General features: G+C 38.9%; 1 protein-coding gene across 3 annotated transcripts in view; it reads right to left on the bottom strand.

Moving 5' to 3' along the window:
• The window catches only part of endou2 (endonuclease, polyU-specific 2), a 19,614-nt gene extending 3,702 nt beyond the window's left edge, over positions 1-15,912 (bottom strand). Inside the window, exons 1-6 of one of the 3 annotated variants that reach the window (XM_056447209.1) lie at positions 15,847-15,912; positions 10,333-10,451; positions 7,623-7,728; positions 5,817-5,938; positions 3,607-3,719; positions 2,955-3,108 (exon numbers count right to left, since the gene is read on the bottom strand). In XM_056447209.1, the coding sequence (XP_056303184.1) occupies positions 2,955-3,108; positions 3,607-3,719; positions 5,817-5,938; positions 7,623-7,728; positions 10,333-10,434 (597 nt within the window). In that variant the 5' untranslated portion in view covers positions 10,435-10,451; positions 15,847-15,912. Of the gene's footprint in view, positions 1-2,954; positions 3,109-3,606; positions 3,720-5,816; positions 5,939-7,622; positions 7,729-10,332; positions 10,823-11,452; positions 12,610-15,846 lie in introns of those variants that run through there. The other 2 variants (XM_056447210.1, XM_056447208.1) reach the window with 2 other exon arrangements.
• Between the last annotated feature and the right edge of the window lie 4,007 nt (positions 15,913-19,919).

Genomic DNA, 19,919 nt, shown 5'->3' with positions numbered 1-19,919 from the left:
GTAGCCGGGGGTACGTACGGCTGCATTTCATTTTTTTAAGCGAACGCTGCGGGGGCGGTGTGACGCCGTTCCTTTCGGCGCTTGCCGGCCGGCCGCTCGCCTCCGTGTGGAGAGCTTTCCCGCTGCAACCAGTTTGTCTGGTTAGCTCTTCGTGTACTTTGGCGGACTCGAGGGGCAGAGAGGGGCTGACCACGACGACGACCGGGTTCGAGTCCGGGGAAGAGCGGTTCCAGAAATCAGGTAAGAAAACAAAAACAAACTCAAAAAAATAAAGCGAACAAGTTCATCACAGGGTGAGAATGTGGTCAAAATCTGAAAACGTGGTAGAAATCAGACGAGGGCTTTTCTTTTTCTGGACGGCTTTTGTGAATCGTCGTTGGTTGGGTTTAGGGACGGAGGAGGGTGGGTCAGCCGATTGGCCGGTCGCACGGTCAATCATCCTGTCATCCAGGCAGACAGGCGGAAGGTTGTTCGACAGCAGCCTCTAACGGGTTTACGCGAGAACGGAGCGGGAAAAAGCGCACACAGTGGCCTCTCGCGGATTCCCGAAAACAAAAACTGCAAAAAACGTACGGGACGTATTTCGCGGTCTCCAGAAACGTCCATGGGACTACGTTCTCAGAATGAGCCTGGGTTGTCTGTGTCCCATGCCCAACATAATGGCCCCAGTATACTTTAAACAAAGTTCTATTTCATTCTTTATTCCACCTTTTATACTGTTTTCAAACAATTCAACACCCTGCACTGCAGCAGGTAGGGTTGTAAATGCGTGTACCCCTAAACACAGGGAAGAAGGCTGAGAGAGAACAGTTTCATGAACATCTGGTAAACCGCCTTTTCCATGAGAAGTGAAACAGACATCTTTACATAGGTTTCTATTTGGTACAGACAGATATCAAATGGCACCGCTGATGTGTGCCCACTCATAGTAAAGATGTGATGCAACAAGCTGGGCTTCTTGTCAGGTGTGTGACTCCTCTTTCAAGGGTTCACACTTAGCTGATAATTGATTATAAAGCTTGTTTGGCACGCTGTTCCGGGAGAGAGCCCTAAGCTCATAAGATCCTCGAGCCTGGGGCTCCCTCCCATTTGCAAGGCGAGAGGGGAGTTTGAGCTCAGGTAGATCTCCAGAACTTCCCTGCTGTAGTAGCTAATGAACAGATAGTGATTGCTCTTATGAGATAACTACTTACTAGGAGCATGTCTATGGTGCTGATTTGGATTAGTCAATTAACTTAAGTTGCATGTTTTTGGACGGTGGAAGGAACCCGGGGGAAACCCACGTGAGCACGGGGAGAACGCGTAAACTCCACACAGAAATGTCGGCTGGCTTGGTAAGGACTAGAACCAGTGACGATCTTGCTTTGAGGCAACAGTGCTAACCACTAGGCCACCATGCCACCCATCTAGGAAAGGAGGAGGAGTAGGGGTGGAATGGAGGATTCTTCAAAACAAAGATGGCTGTTATATGGAACTTAGGGTATTTATAGTGGCTTAGGAATCGTCTGATTGGTGAATCATAAATTGAACAATGAAGGGCCGGCTGCAAGTAATCATAAGCATGTGATCCTCTCGAAATTAGTTTATTAATAAACTTCACTTAATCTCAAATGCAAAGGCCTCACTCATTAAAAACTGGGAAACTCTTGGGGCAAGAAAACGGGATACACTTGTGAAACAATATGGGGCTCATAGCTGAAGACAACAGACTGAGAAACAGCAAGCGACTCCCGACCCTAACCAAAGATAGTTTTACGAATGAAAAACCTTCAACCTTGATGCCAACTCTGCTGTGACATGACTGGAGACATGACATATCATGTATCTTAAGCTTCTGTGACCAACTCTGAAGACAGCAAACATTGTTTGTGCATAAATGTCTACAAGTAGGTTAATAAAAGCCTGAAGGAAATCTGTTTATTGTATGAGCCTTTCACTTCAAACCTCTTTGTTCATATGGAACACTTTGAATTGATGGGGTGAGTAGACTTGGGTGGAGTTCGGTGTTCTGAAGATGATCAAAGGTCTTAAAACTTGTAAATGAACAGTTTGCAACACCCTTGGAACCCTTCCAGACACCATTGACAATAGCCGCATTTCCACTATCGGGCCAGTGCGAGCCAGGGCTTTAATCGGGCCAGGCCAGGCCAATGGCCCGGGAGGTTGAGAAATGAGGCCGAAATCATGTCGCGTTTCCACTGTCGGGCTAGTTGCTCGCAGCGCGTCACGCAAACACCGCCCCCAGAACGTCCCCCGAATCAAACGTCATACAACCCGTCACACAACCCGCCCACTTCAGCGGGAACAAAAAACTCAAATTATAACCACAAACACAACCTGGCATCACTACGAGAGCTGGAAGATGGAGAACACCGAAGCGATTGCTGTTTTACTGTTTGTGGTCTGTTGGTGTAAGGCCAGACAGCGATCCCTGGATAAGGACATTCGAGTTCGGCGGCATTTACTTCGAACACAGATTTTGGCTGCTATCCATTTTTTCTTCTTCTTAGTGAGTTGATCAAGCGCGATAGCAAAACAAATGTAAGGGAAGAAAGCATCTTGTCTCCTCTTTACCTGACAGGAAAACTCCGCCTTTGTACGTAACCCCGCCCCGAAGCCCCAGTTGGTCCTCCTTGGCCCAAGGTATTCGGCGGGCCGGAAAAGGCCGGACGCTGGCCCCAAGGAAGCCCCGCTTTGGCCCGATTACGCCCCGGAAGTGATAGTGGAAACGCGACTGGCCTTGGCTCGCCCTGGCTCGCTCGCTTTAGGCGCGATAGTGGAAACGCGGCTGTCATCCACAATATGAAGTAAATCACAATCGTTCGTGAAAAACATAAAGGTAAGTAGATGATAACAGAATTATTTTGGCTATTCCTTTAAAAGTAAGTTTATATGACGAATGTTTAATCCATGAATTCATCAGTTATCATTAGTAAGTCATATAACACACTTACCTGTGGTGAGTTGGCATTCACACTATATCCTTTGTAGTCAATGTGTCCTAGTTTCTCTTGTAAGTACAACTGAATCCAGTTATGAAACCCAATGACAGTATGACCTCCTCTTGTCTCTCCTACAAAGACATGTTCAAAACCAGACGAGTCTGGTCTTGTGTGCGGAGAGAAACAAACAAAACAACAACACAAGAAAACGTTAAATAAATGCATTGCTTCATTTCAGCTTTTAGAAGAACTTAAAGAGATAGTTTGTGCTGCTGTGCATCCATGTGTGTGTATTAAGCAACATGCATGTGTATTGTACCCACCTATCACTAATGTGCTCTTTAAAAATACACACAAAAAAAAACAGTGCCATTTACTTTAGATCAATCTATTTAAGTTTCCTCAAAATAGCGATGTGCTAACAACGCACCTTAATATGCCTATGGGCAAACAAAGTGGAGCAAATGCCTTTCCCATTTAAACAACATGGCGGAGGATGTGAAATGATATAATTGAGATTGTATGATAGGGCCAAATGTGCTTATGTGGAAATAAAATATATTTCTATATCAGTTTTGTTTACCATGGACTTCCCAATCTGAAAGAAAGCTCAAATCTTAAAATACATTTTTTTTTTAGGGTGAATGATAACTTGCGTACTTACTTACTAGATCCTTTCCTGGCATAGAGCTCAAACCAAATCTTATACAGCTGCTGTTTGAAGCCTGTGGTATCCTCTGGAGAAAGACGCTTCTCCACTAGATATTTGTGGGCAATCTAATAGTAGCAAATATGACATTGTAAAAATGTTTATTTTATACTCATCCAGAAATTAAGGGACATAAACTCACATGCAATGAAAAAACAAACTGAAACATTTAGGCCCAATCCCAATTCTATTTTTGTACCCCTTTCCCTTCACCTTGACCCTTAGAACCGAGGGTTAAGGGGAAAGGCTTCAAAATTTACCCCTAAGGATTGGCACAGCACTACAGCACCTGCACACGTCATCATATGTCATCGCGATCTCTTGCTACATGTGACATCAGACGATCATGACTGCTGTGGTTAATCCAGTTGTGTTATTTTTTGGTTTTTATCTTCAGGAGATCCCTGAAGGTATATATCATGTTATCATAACAATCTAATGTGGCAATAAGATCGTAATGTACTGTGTATTTACACAGTGGCCATATTGATCAATGTAAACACACAAAAAACAACATTAACATTATAGCAGACACTGTAAAAAGCTAATTTCCAGCAACTAGACATTACTGACTGGGTATTCCAGTGTCATTGAGTGACAGAATGTTGTGGGACTGCTGTACAGGAGTAATTAATAGGGATTATAAGTTTTTTTTTTTTTTAGCGTTTCTTTTAAAAAGCATGACAGTAAAACACGAACGTGGTTATTATTGTATTAAAACCAAGCGGCAACCTCCTGCTCTCCCTCGGGAAGCCAATACGGAAGTAACTGAAACTGCAATTCATCAAAATTCCGCCCATCAAATTGAGCCCACTGTTAGAATGGCCAACTTTACAGCAAAAATAAAAAAAAAAGGTGTTTACAGCCTGGTACAAAGAACGATTTTGGTTCATATAGCTATTATTACCCTCCATGACAACTGTGAGGGGGGTGAATTTTTTTTATAACTCATCCATTTCCTTTATATTAGGTTATATTAAGTTTGCATAATTAAGGGCGTGGCCACTTGAGTGACAGCTAGGTCTCGCTGGTCGCCGTCACTTCACCTCAGCTGAATCCAGCAGATTAGCCACTGATCTCGGCATGTTCATCGTATTTTTGTGTTGTTTTATGTGGCTTTGCACAGTCATCTGCCTTTTGGACTTATTTCTTACAATTATCAGATGATATGGGATGCTGTGTGCACTTTATTGTGCTCACAAACCATTCATGTGGCCTCGTTTCCCATGTGAGTAAAGTTATATACTTGTATACCAACTCTATACATGTGTGTGTTTTAAGATCATTTATCATTTATAATGTTCTTTAGACCCGTAAAGCACTCCAGATTGTGACAGATTGATTAGCTGTAGGCTCTAGAACAGTCATCTGAAGCGTTATCATACAGTGTTATGCCTGGAGCTCATCAATAGTCTTGCATTTACTAACACACTATATCTGAAGTGTTTGGAAGTAATTTGCATTTTCCTCCTGTAGAAAAACATCATAAGAGCAATGCTTAGTGGTTCAATGTATTACTACAGTGTTTTTAAAAGTCTAAACACTTTATTGATATAGTGTACAGCCAAGCACATGTGGTCAGAACACAAACGAGTCGCAGGTAATAAAGTATCAAGCGCTTCTCCCAAAGTAAAGTCTGTCTGCCAGGTCTAAGCAAAGTGCCAGCAGGTGTCTGGAGCTCCGCTCACTCTCCGCCTCTTTGCCCTTGTTTGGTATCCCGCCGTGGGTGCGATGACGCGAGACCAAAATGGCGACGGTTGGCCGCGCCTACTTGTAGCTTCTTTTGCAGTGTTCAGAAACCTATGGGTGACGTCACGGATACAACGTCCATATATTTTACAGTCTATGATTAAAACTTATGTTTGTTTGTCGTAAAAATTCTTAATAAATGACAAAAAAAATACTAATTTGTGGATCTCCTTCCGGGTTTAGCAATACTGCTGTTGTGCCTGGAGTATTCTGGGAAATTTTCTTACCCCTTGGTTTCGAGTGTGGGCCTGAAAAATCTTCTTGAAGGGGTATTCACCCCTTCCCCTTAGCCCTACGCCTTCAAGCTAAAGAGAATTGGGACACCCCTACCCCTTGGCATGCACGCGCAAAACGGGGGTAAGGGGAAGGGCTAAGGGGTGGAATTGGGATTGGGTCTTACTTTACTCATTTATTACCTTCATAGTGGGGGTCTTAATGACTGAATCCAAGAACCTATGGTTTTCCATTTCTTCCTCTGGTGTGACAATCTCTGGTTCACCAGTATCACTTTCATAGTTGTCCAGAAGTGAGATGAAAGCTGAAAAGACACAACATAATTATGTAAATAATACATTTCAGCATCATCTCTTGGATACTTGCTTAGATCCATATTATTTTCCAATTATACCAAAGTCTTCTACATCTATACATCTACATTTTGAGATACTAGGTATCTCGACCACTAATTGCAGACTTATTAGGGGGCATTTACACAACACCATTTTCAACTATAAACTGATAACTATTTATGAGTTATGTCTCTGAAAGCCCATTTACATCTCTGAAATAAAAATTATATAAAATATTTTTTTCAGAATTGTGACATTCATTCATTTTCCTTGGGCATATGTTTTATGCAGAGGATGCCCTTCTAGCTGCAACCCAGTACTAGGAAACACCCATACACTCTCACATTCACACGCACTCTTACACTACGGCCAATGTAATTCATCCAATTCACCTATAACGCATCTTTTTGGACTGTGGGATAAACTGGAGAGCATGCAAACTCCATACAGAAATGCCAACTGGCTCAACTGGGACTCAAACCAGCAACCTTCTTGCTGTAAGGCGACAGTGCTAACCATTGAGCCACATTGCCACCCGAATTGTGATAGAAACTCATATTTGCTTGTTAAGACAGAATTCAGGATATATATACCTATAAATGTGAGAAAGAAAAAGAGTCTGAATGCTATAAACTAAAGGTATATGGAACCAAGCTTTCATATCTACTTGGTTACAACATTATACTGGCCCAATCATCATTTTCAAAGTCCAGGTTTGGAAAATGATGTGCTTATCTCTGTGTAAACTAGTAAAACATCATTTCAAGAGTTCACACAGCTGATGCTGTCCCGGGAGAGAGCCCTGAGCTCAGAATATCCTCAAGCCTTGGGCTCCCTCCCGTTTGACGTGCAAGAGGAGAGTTTAAGCTCAGGAAGGTCTCAAGAGCTCCCCTGCTTGTGAATTTGTTAGGAATAGCCAAGAGATATAGCTGGCTAAGGGCTTGACTTCTGATGCCACTTTGGATTAGTCAATTTATTTATTTGGTATGTGTTTGGACGGTGGGAGGAAACCGGGGAAAACCCATGCAAGCATGGGGAGAACATGCTAACTGCACAGAAACGCAGCCTGGCCCGGTAAGGGCTCGAATCAGTGGCGTTCTTGCTGTGAGGCAACAGTTCTAACCCCTGGGCTGCCATGCTGCCCTATCAGGAGAAGTGGGAGGAGTAAGGGTAGAAAGGGGGATTCTTCAAGACGAAGATGACTGAAGTCAAAAACTCTGGTTATTTACAGTGTGTTAGTATTCATCTGATTGGCGCGGTATCTGAAACTGATGTGAGACCAGCCGTGATCAATCAGAAGCACGTGGTCCTCTAAAAATTAGTTTATAAATAAACCGCACTTTATGAATCATGTGTATGCATGTTATGGATTCAGTCATGAAGGGGTCCATGTCAACCAAAACAATGGACTACAGGGCTGCAAGCGCATACACTGTGAAAAGTAATGAGCTACTTTACTTTAGACAAGTAAAAACAATTTCCCTAGTAAGAAAGACAAATGCAATGGAAGTCAATGGTTCCAATAATGGTTCCAAAGTATCACATTTTTATGTTTAACAACAGAAACTTATAATGGTTTGAAACAAGTAAAGGGTGAGTGAATGATTTTCAGTTTTGGATTAACTAGATAAGTATCAGATATATATTTCCTACCTAAGAAAGTCTCCTTTTTGAAAATGTTTTCATCAACAAATGAAAACAAAGGCATCCCTGCTCCATCATTGTCATCGGGAACACCTGCCAGATCACCTGCTTTACCCTGCGAGATAAAGAAAAGCGTGAAGAACTTCCAAAGGCATATTGATATATTGTTCATACAATGCTGGCATAGCTAAACAAGCTATTAATCAGTGGGTAATAACATTATTATTCTAATAGGAGTATAGAAATGGCAGCACGGTGGCTCAGTGGTTAGCACTGTTGCCTCAGCAAGAAGGTCGCTGGTTGGAGTCCCGGCTGGGCCAGGTGCCGTTTCTCTGTGGAGTTTGCATGTTCTCCCCGTGGGTTTCCTCTGAGAGCTCCAGTTTCCCCCACAGTCCAAACACATGCGCTCTAGGTGAATTGGACAAATTAAAGAGTATGTAGCGAGTGTGTGTGAATGCAACAGTGTACGGGTGTTTTCCAGTACTGGGTTGGGGCTAGAAAGGCATCCATTGCGTAAAACATATGCTGGAATAGTTGGTGGTTAATTCCACAGTGGCGACCCCTGATAAATAAGGGACTAAGCCAAAGGAAAATGAATGAATGAGTATGGGAATGTTTCAAGTGTGTTTCTATAGCAGGTTAGCATGAAAGCTGAAAAACAGTATGTAGATTACGGACTTTAATCTGAAATGTTGACATGATCAATACTTTGAGCTACAATTTATTTCTTATCTTTGCAATTCAGCCAGTTAGTTTTAGTTAAATGACGTAATTGCAATGCGTATAACAGGGCTATTCAATAGGCGAACCCGGCCCCTGAGGCAATTTGTTCTTGCCGTCCAAATAAAGTGACCAAGACATCAAAAATAAAATTTAGTTCAGTCGAAGAAACGTCCGCTATAGTTATGAAGTGACGTGCGTCTGCTCAATACAGCATGAGCTACAGTTGAAGGCTGCGCAGAGAGGGAGTGAGGTAACATTAAGCGAGTGGCGCGGGCAGGCAAAAACATATGGATATGTTTGTAGAAAAGACCTTTTGTACAATGCACTGATATGATTAATAAGGATGCAATGATTAGCCTAATTTCACTATTAACCGCGCTTTATTCATTATGGTTATTTAGTCGTAAAGGCTTCTCAACGGCACGTTTCTGTTGCATGGAACAAAACTGCTGCAGCTAAACAAAGTTATGTCAACTGTGTGCTAGTTTAAAGTTCCGAGCTTATACCGAGGCTAAGACGCACGCACATTGGATTAACTATAGCAGCAGGCAGTTCACATATTGCGTCTTTTCCGCATCCAAGTTCATCATTTCCAATAGAGACGTGCGCATATTGGGAGCGGTGCGCGCACGGCTCGCAAGCAGAATGACGCACTCGCGTCCTTGCAACACAATCTCAGGGCAATTCGTAACTTTTTGACTTAGTGGCTAATTCGTATGAATTCGTACAATCTAATTCGTAAGATTCAGTACGATTTGCTCATCCCCAAATGACGGTTGGGTTTAGGGGTGGGGTTAGGTGCCACGCCTCCTTTTTAAAATCGTACAATTTCGTACGCCACTAAACTGACAAAACAGGCACACACAGTAGAAATTCTCTCACGCTGTAGTGGTGAGAGTTGTCTTTCAGTGCAGTGTAAACAAAAGATACGTTAGACGAATTATTACAAATGATTATGTACGTATGAACGCAGATAATAACAACAGTTTATTTAAATTCTTAGCTAATATATAGCTTAAATCAACATTAGGCAAATACTATTTTTTATTTCTTCTTATTTTATTCATTGTTCTGTCATTTATTTTCATTGTAAAATTATCACTCGTTTAAATCAAAGACTTTCATTTATTTTTAAGTTCAAAGAGAGAAATGGACTATTGTTTGTTTTATTAATATTTTGTGTGTGTTTGGTTAGTGAGCAGCAATAAACGTTTTAAAATATACTAGGGTTTTCTAAATTAGTATTGTTTTGAATGTAATAAATGCAAAATAATAGTGATAACCACGAAACCATGATTATTCTTCAGACTATAATCGTACAACCAAAATCTCTAATCGTTGCATCCCTAATTGTTCCTCAGTTTAAAGCACAACATATGAATGTGTCTGAATGTAGAAGAAGCCTACCTGAGCAATACACTGACTTTGTTGTGCTACGAAATACAACATTTGAATATTTTTGTAAAAAAAAGCCACATTGTACAATGCAGTGATGTTATGTAGTTTCAAAATATAATATATTTAGATTTTAACGTAGAAAAAGCCAGCGTGCGTGTCTTAGAGAGCAAAAATACAGCTTATGTTGCTGTTGTGTCCTCACTCATATTGCAAGTCAAATCTCTCCGACCCCTCATTTGGGATGCTTTTCATAAACTGGCCCCCATGACAAAGCCCTGGCGTATAATGTCAACATAATAGTATAATGTCCAACCTAATAAGCATTAAAGTTGATGTTTTTCAGCCATGTATAAAAGTGCCACTTTGAATTGTTTCTAAAAACAGCACTCAGGAACAATACCCATTTCAGTGTTTGTGTTAAATAGGTGCACTTTGACCTTATGACCTTAGGTCAACAAACACAAAATAGAAAATTTATGTCACTTGCATTGTAAAAGTTAAGAGTGTAACAGAAAGCAGATTCCAAATATTAATCAGCATTACCCATTTATTATTTAGTATACCTCAAAAATGAACAAAAGGATCATTTCAAAATTACCTGTAGAGAAATGCGATAATCGATCCCAGGTCTCAGGCGGTTGGTGTCATTGTCCCAGAGCTCCTGAATCAAAGCTGAAAGTTCCCGATCACCTTCAGTCATTTTTTCTTTTTTAATTCCTTTGGATTCACTACAGGTGTTAAAATAGACCACAGTTGAAATGAACTGCATATAGTAACTCGACATCAATGTGGCGACCAAATGTAATCAAAAACTTTGATTGAAAATAGCTTCAAAATGTAGCGAGTGAGCAATTATTCACGTCACTCAGGTAGGAAACATATTAAATAACTACTCACTTAAAATGGTTGGGTTAAATAATAACCCAACGGGTAACCCAATGATGGGTTGTTTTGGCACCGACCTGCTGTTGTGTTATTTTAACCCTATCCATTGAGTTGTTAAGGTTAACCCAACAATTTGGGTTACAAAATAACCAATTTGTTGGGTTATTTTTGGCAAAAAAGGGGCTTAACCTCTAATATTTTAAATATGTGTATCATTCCCTCCAAAAAAAAAAAAAAAAAAAAAGAACTGTAGAAATGAACACGGAGGTAGAGAAAGCACTTTTATCCGTGTATAGATCGTCTATACGTTTGCGTTTGTATCGTCAAATTAAGAGTGCTGTTAAAACAGATATAAAAAAACACGACACAGAGAGGTAATTTGATAAAAAACAACAACATTATTGCGTTAGAGCTAAAATAAACTTTATAACGCAAAAACAACACTACTTGTGCATATTAATACGGCTGTTTACAATCAGTTGACTGTAAAATTTCTAAATTTTTAACCCAACTGGTTGAGTTACTAAATAAATAACCCAACAAAGGCTAAAATAACCAAGGAAAGCACCAAACATTTAACCCAACTGAGTTATTAATAAAAAGGTTCAAAATAACCCAACAAAGCACCAACTATTGAGTTAACGTTTTTAGAGTGTGTGTGTGTGTGTGTGTGTATATATATATATATATATATATATATATATATATATATATATATATATATCAGAGTGCAGTTGTAATTATAGCATGTTAAAGACTAATATGTTTCTAAACATGTTTTGAATGGGCACATGACAATAATTCAGTATCAAAAATATAGAGTATCCACTGACCTGGCTCCTCTCAGCAGTATGGGTTAATGGTAGATTTGGGTTGTCTTCTTAAAAACAGTGAGTAGCGCAGTGGTGTTACTGCACATGGACCGTTTGGGTAAGATGCAGTGACCTTCCCACAGCATGAGAGAGGGCCTATTCTAAAAGGTTAGCCAGTGTCAGCAACTCTAGCCAAAGGGATTAGAGCAGGTTGTGGTGCTTTTGAATGTGCCTCTACAGTGAGGACAAGTGCTTTGTACTTGTTTTCGTGAGGTATTGTCGCATTACCTGACACTGTGTACCTTCTAAAACCTGACTCAACCACCAAAACACTGGGCAGACATTTACTTCATTTTATATGTAAGCAACTAAATCTCTAGAGTTTCTCTCCAATGTTTGCTCAAATTGTCTCTCTGTTAGTCTTACAGGGTAAATGTTTACACCTTTAGTCATTTGAACACAGTTTCATCTTCCGCAAAGTCACTTTTTTGTTATTATTTAGTAAACAGGGGCTTATAAAAACCCTTTTGGCTTGAATGAGGGAATGGAGCAGTTACATGTGGACCACAATGTTGTTTTATCTTCATTTTATTTTATACTGTTCATCCTTGTAAAGCAGTTTGACACAATGTGCTACAGAAATAAAGGTGATCTGACTTGACAAATTGATGATTCTGGTTAGGAGACTGTTGGTGATGAAGATTAACTGTCTGGTGTGTCAGATGAACGGAGGGATCACTTACAGTTTTAACCCAAAGAATGAGCAGTCTGTCAGATGAAGAAGAGCCGGAGTCAGAGACTCAAATAAATAAAGTTTACTGAAGATAGTTTTGCAGTTTCATTTAGCAGAAGCCAGCTTCAACACTCCTAGTGTAGTGTTCCTAGTGTAAGTATTTACCCTTTAACTATAGGGAACAAGGAGGGAAGAAGCTGGACTTCAATTTGAACAGTAAGAAGAGAGAAAACTACAGCAGCAGTTTAAATAGATTGAAGACAAAATTACACTACATTTTTCTACAAAAACATCAGCTATACAATCACTGAAATGCAACAGTTGCATTTACTGTTCTGAGAGTACTATTATTAATGTACTTACGCAGGTGTTTGCAGGTTGCGTTAGGTTGTCACCACCCTTGCAATATTCTTTATATGTATACGATACTTAAAGTACACCGTAAATTCAATATATTCAATTTAATCAGTGGGTAATAACATTATTATTCTAATATGAGTATAGAAATGGCAGCACGGTGGCTGAAGTAATTCAATTTGCGTGTTGAATATCTTATTGTTACCCCCTTATTACCCAAACATTATGGTCTGTTCCTTTGCAATTTATAGAAAAGTACAGCATAAATTCAATATACTTACATGGTACTTTGCATGTTGAATATCTTATTGTTACCCCCTTATTACTCAAATATTATGGACTGTTCCTTTGCAATTTAAAGAAAAGTACACCGTAAATTCAATATACTTGCGTGGTACTTTGCGTGTTGAATATCTTATTGTTACCCCCTTATTACCCAAACATTATGGTCTGTTCCTTTGCAATTTATAGAAAAGTACACCGTAAATCCAATATACTTACAAGGTACTTTGCGTGTTGAATATCTTATTGTTACCCCCTCATTACTTAAATATTATGAACTGTTCCTTTGCAATTTATAGAAAAGTACAGCATAAATTCAATATACTTACATGGTACTTTGCGTGTTGAATATCTTATTGTTACCCTCTTATTACCCAATGGTCTGTTCCTTTGCAATTTAAAGAAAAGTACACCGTAAATTCAATATACTTGCGTGGTACTTTGCGTGTTGAATATCTTATTGTTACCCCCTTATTACCCAAACATTATGGTCTGTTCCTTTGCAATTTATAGAAAAGTACAGCATAAATTCAATATACTTACATGGTACTTTGCGTGTTGAATATCTTATTGTTACCCTCTTATTACCCAATGGTCTGTTCCTTTGCAATTTATAGAAAAGTACAGCATAAATTCAATATACTTACATGGTACTTTGCGTGTTGCATATCTATTGTAATCCCCTTACTACCCGAACATTATGGTCTGTTCCTTTGCAATTTAAAGAAAAGTACAGCGTAAATTCAATATACTTACATGGTACTTTGCGTGTTGAATATCTTATTGTTACCCCCTTATTACTCAAATATTATGGACTGTTCCATTGCAATTTATAGAAAAGTACAGCGTAAATTCAATATACTTACATGGTACTTTGCGTGTTGAATATCTTATTGTTACCCCCTTATTACTCAAATATTATGGACTGTTCCATTGCAATTTATAGAAAAGTACAGCGTAAATTCAATATACTTACATGGTACTTTGCGTGTTGAATATCTTATTGTTACCCCCTTATTACTCAAATATTATGGACTGTTCCATTGCAATTTATAGAAAAGTACAGCATAAATTCAATATACTTACATGGTACTTTGCGTGTTGAATATCTTATTGTTACCCCCTTATTACTCAAATATTATGGACTGTTCCATTGCAATTTATAGAAAAGTACAGCGTAAATTCAATATACTTACATGGTACTTTGCGTGTTGAATATCTTATTGTTACCCCCTTATTACCCAATGGTCTGATCCTTTGCAAATTATAGAAAAGTACACCGTAAATTCAATATACTTACATGGTACTTTGCGTATTGCATATCTATTGTTATCCCCTTACTACCCGAACAGTATGATCTGATCCTTTGCAATTTATAGAAAAGTACAGCATAAATTCAGTGTACTTATATGGTACTTTGCATGTTGCATATCTGGTTGTTATCCCCTTATTACCCAAGCATTACAGTTTGTTCCCTTACACCTACACATACGTTCTTTATACTTAAACTATACATGCAGCAAAATACAACGTACACTGTACTTACGCAGTGCTTTTTTTGGGTTGTAAAAGAAAGTGTTAACCATACTTACATACTGTTTGAGCAGGGCAACAAGGTGGTTCAAGAACAAATGTTATATCCACATAAGTTCAGAGCTGACAACCTGTCCACTTCAGTAAATTGCAACATATAAACTTATCTGCTTAGATGACTTAGATTCAAATGAATGCTGCAAAAACAAAACCATAAACATGTTCTTTTATTTTAAGCTGATTATATATTGGACACTTGAAGATTACTGTTATAGTGTGCAGTATTGTTCTTTATTTAATTGTCTACTTGTATTCTTTTGTTGTGATAATGATGTTGTAAATTCCCAATAGGAATGCTGGACGTTGTGGACCTATGCTTCTACGCTACAGCTGTACCATCACGTGTGAATAAGGAAGCTCATTACAGAAGCAGCAGGCGTTCTACTTCTTTGCACCTGCTAAAAGAGCTTCAAGTATTTTCCCTGGACGGAATCATCTGTCATTATTTACACAGATATTTGCTTGTACTTTCTGACTTAAGTTTATAGTTGTGCTTTTTGATGGACCTCTGCATGATACTTGTATTATATCACAGATTAACACAATCATTTTCAAACATATTGTAAATGAATCCAAATGTCTGAACTTTTGTGAACGTGTCAATTTTTAGGCCATTGGTAAAGCAATGATGACCTCTGCTGGGCATGTAAAGTAACTGTGCTTAAAAATGTATCTTATTGGCATAGTTCAGTACATTCACTATTTATATACACGCTCAAGTGGTTCCAAAGCTTTAGGAGATTGAACACAACATATATATATTGTGATGAATGTTATAGTATTTGTTTTTCCTATGGAAGTCAATGGATGACTACTGGTTTTTAGCATTTTTCAAAATATCTTCTTTTGCTTTCCACAGAAAAAAACCCCACACAGGTTTGTAAAAATGAGGGTTGAACTAATAATGACAGAATTTCAGTTTTGAGTTAACTATCCCTTTAACATTGACATTATTCAAGCCTTAAATAACAGTAAATAAGTAGCAGCAGCAACATAGAGAAGTTATGACAGCCTATTTATTGTGTCCTTATGAATTTTTTTATTTGTGTTGATCTGTTTGTTCTTCTGGTGATCTGTTGGGATGGCACTGATCTCTTCATAGTTATTAAGTCAATGTTATTATGTCATTGAGGTAAAGTTGGTTTTATATTCAGAAATTCAGACATTCTCCTTAATAATATCATTTCAGAAAAGTATTGTTTGCAAATTCTAAATCGTGAAATCAAATTAGCAGCCAATGATTATCAAAACACATTATTGTTTGGTCAATAAGATAGTGCTAATGCTGTTTTGAAGTCAGACTACATGCTAATTCTGACCGAATAGCCAAATTAGCGTGGTAAACAATATAGAGACAGTAAAATGAACGAATGTGTGAATATAAAACCAACTTTACCTCTGTTATTATGTCGAGTAATCAGGACATTAAAATAAACGAAAAACAACTCACCTTTCAAAGACCACCATGGCTGCAACCACTTCACAGAGCAACAGTCACGGCATTATAACACATCCATTTCTCAGCAAGGTCCGTCATGTTTTTGGGTCCCCTTCAAACATTTCCGTTGTGTTACGTGGATATTTGCAAGTGTTGTGACCAATTTGCTGTGCGTTTCCTCAGTTGTTTGTGTTGTGACCAATTTGCTGTGCGTTTCCTCAGTTGTTTGTGTTGTGACCAATTTGCTGTGCGTTTCCTCAGTTGTTTGTGTTGTGACCAATTTGCAGAGCGTTTCTTCAGGTGTTTATGTTGTGACCAATTTGCAGCGCGCTTCTTCACTTGTTTGTGTTGACCAATTGTGTTGACCAATTTGCAACAGGTGTGCTGTCAAATTGATGAAGATCGTTTATTTACTTTATTGTTTTTTTGTAATTGCATGTGCTTTCTTAAATTGCAGCGCGTTAAGCTCTCTCGGCCACCGTAGTCTGTCACTTATTTATTTTAGTGTTAGAATTTGACATAAAGCCGCACTGAAAAGACATGAGGTGTGGGGGTGAGGCAGGCAGTAGCTCTGCCGCACTGAGGAGGGCGCGCGTGAGCTCGCGTTATTCTTATTCAGTGGTTACTCTTTTTACGCAGTATAGTTCAATAGCTTGCTATTTTATGTATTGCTCTGACTGACTGCAAAAATCGCGGATATCAGCATAAAAATTTCTCAAAATTAGACTTTCAATCAAAACGTGAATAATGGACGACCAATGCTGGAGCTAAAGGACTTGCTTCAAAGGACAGGACAGAAGATAATTCGATCATTTCAGAGTAATTCAAGTCATGTCAAGACTTCATTTACAAGTAAAGGTAAGACCAGTGTCTTAATCCTGTGTGTGTGTGTGCGTGTGTGTGTGTGTGTGTGTGTGTGTGTGTTTGTGTGAATGAGAGTGAGCAATCAAGCAAGCAAGAGAGCGCGCATCTGGTGCTGTTTTCTGTGTGTGTGTGTGTGTGTTTGAATTGGAGAGAGCGCATCCGCCGTGGTGCTGTTGTGTGTGTGTGTGTGTGTGTGTGTGTGTGTGAGAATGGGAAAGAGCACATCCGCCGTGGTGCTGTTGTGTGTGAGTGAATGAGAGAGAGCGCATCCGCCGTGATGCTGTGTGTATGAGAGAGAGCACATCCACTGTGGTGCTGTTGTGTATGTGTGTGTGTGTGTGAATGAGAGAGAGCGCATCCGCTGTGGTGCTGTTGTGTGTGTGTGTGTGTGTGTGTGTGTGTGTGTGTGTGTGTGTGTGTGTGTGTGTGTGTGTGTGTGTGTGTGTGTGTGCGTGTGTGTGTGTGTGTGTGTGAATGAGAGCGAGAGAGAGCGCATCCGCTGTGATGCTGTGTGTGTGGGAATGAGAGAAAGCGCATCCGCCGTGGTGCTGTGTGTGTGTATATGAGAGCAATGACGTAGCAACGACGCTTAGCGCAAGCTTTGTGATTGGTCGGCTTGGTAGCGCTGACGAGTGTGGGCGGGGCCGAGAGCCGTGCGAGTTCATTGGAGTGAGTGTTTACAAGTGCCGAGTCCCGTGAAGGAGCTCCGGATGGAAAGTTTTGTTTTATGTTTACCTCATGGTTAAAGTTGTTGCATGTCCGCCGGTTCCCGCCTCAAAATTAGCGAGTTTGAACCACTTGTACATTAAGGAGGCGTTCAGAAAAAAACAAAACACCAGCAAAGGTGGTTTGAGTCGCTTGTTATAGTTGTATGTAGCATACAGCTGGATGTTTTTTGGGCGGCATATTTAATCGCTGTACATTTTACATTCGTCCTTGGCCCAATATGTACCTGCCATGTGCAGTGTTGGGGAGTAATTAGTTACATGTAACATGCGTTACGTAATTTAATTACAAAATAAAAGTAACAGTAATTCGTTACAGTTACTGAGGAAAAATGTGTAACTAAATTACAGTTACAGAAAATGTTAAAGATTACAAATGGGGTTACATCTAAAAATATTCTTTAAAAATCTGGGATATGTTGAATAATATTGATCTGTTGCTTTGCCTGTTCTTGATATGCACGATACCTTCTGCTATGGCCATTTATTAAAGTGCTGCTATTCTGATGCTTTTGATTCACTGTGCACAATGTCTAATCCTCTTTGCAGCTGGAAAGCATGCGGAAGCATCTGCAGGTATGTAACCTTGGCTAGCCTTTCTTTGTTTAATGAAGGCTAATGTTTTTTGTCGTTATCGTGAGTGTACAGAAATGAAAACAGACCCTTTCATTTCGAATGATATATTATGACTCCCAAAGTTATCGATTTGTGAAATCCAGGGCACCAACAGACTCTGGCCAAAGCAATTTTATCACATTAACAGTGTTGGGTTGTAGCTAGCTTAACTACATTTCTCAGTAGCGATGTGGTAGCGTAGCTACTTTATTAATCAAATAGCTTTTCACCGTAGCGAAGCTATTTTATTAATCAAGTAGCGCAGTAGCGTCCACACAAGCTACATTTACAGATCGCGGATCAATAACTGAAGGCACTGACATTCACCGAGCTGTGAGGTCGTTGTCTAGCCAATGAAAGTAAATCCTTATGATGGCGAGATTGGCGATTTCCTGTTTTTTGGTGGTCGACAACAAACTTTTTGGTGAGTTACTGCCAACTCTCGCTCTGATGACGTCGCCAACCAATTAGGCTACACGAAAAGAGACATTTCACATGAGAAATTTGCTTCATGGAAAGATGACTCTCTCTCTCTCTCTCTCTCTCTCTCTCTCTCTCTCTCTCTCTCTCTCTCTCTCTCTCTCTGTATATATATATATATATATATATATATATATATATATATATATATATATATATATATATATATATATATATATATATATATATATATATATATATATAATTTGTACTGTAGTAAAGGATAAAGTTTACTATGGTTATTACTATTAGTCCATGATAGTTACTAATGATACTACATTATGTAGTGTAATTTATTAATGAAGAGTTGTAAATATATATACAATATAATGCTTATTCCTAAATATTTCCCTTTAATATAAATGACTATAGTGTTTTAAATGTGTAACCCTTGGTTTTATTGGTTTTGTTGTTATATACTATGATTTATTTCTATTTAGTACAGCATATTAATTACAATAAATAGCTGAACTGGACAATTCTGCCTCATGTTTCATTAGCAGTTTTATTGATCACTAAGATGTGATTGACTTGGATTTAAGTTGCTTCGATTTAAAAATGAAATTTGCAAAAATAGCTTGGATGTATTTTTTTAATCGCAAATGCCACAAAAAACACCCTGCACAGCTAACTAAAATTTATATTTATATATCAACAACAACACATTTATTTGTTTATGAATTTGTTTATTTATTTGTTATGTACACCATATGCAACCTTACCTTACAAAGAAGTAACAGATGCTTTTAAATGGTTTATTGTATCTGATTTAGTTCCATGTTCAGCCACTAGGGGGCAGCAGGAGCACACCTCAATTTTGAATAAAAAGGACCGTGGAGTAAGGGTTTTGTAGCTCCAATGGGCCAAACAGGCTGTAAAATGTTCAGATCCCTCATCAGTATGATGTCTACAAAGTCTTGCGAATGGAAATTTATACAGTGTTGTACAGATTGAGAGGGTAATGTACATATTTATTGGGTCCTGGTAGTTATTGTGAAAATATGGATTTAATGAAACAGCTGTTAAATTATCAAAAGAAGCAGGACTAGATTTAACAATGGGTAAATATGGAAATGGTGTGTATGATGAATGTAGTTTTTTTTAGAAACTGTGGTATGATATTATCAACGTAATAGTCTTTTTAGCAACAAAATATAGACCTTTTAGTGTAGAGCAGGGGTGTTCAACCCTGTTCCTTGGATCTACCTTCCTGCAGATTTCAGTTGCAACCCATGTCAAACACACCTGTCGGTAATTATCAAGTGCTGTTTAGGTCCTATTTAATTGGTTCAGGTGTGTTTGATCAGGGTTGGAGCTGAACTGCAGGAAGGTCGATCTCCAAGAACAGGGTTGAGCAGCCCTGATGTAGAGGAAATGAATTTAACCTTTTTAAATTATGGA

The sequence above is a fragment of the Danio aesculapii genome, chromosome 21 (assembly GCF_903798145.1).
Source record: "Danio aesculapii chromosome 21, fDanAes4.1, whole genome shotgun sequence".
NCBI lineage: Eukaryota > Metazoa > Chordata > Actinopteri > Cypriniformes > Danionidae > Danio > Danio aesculapii.
This window is presented reverse-complemented; position numbering and strand designations above follow the sequence as displayed.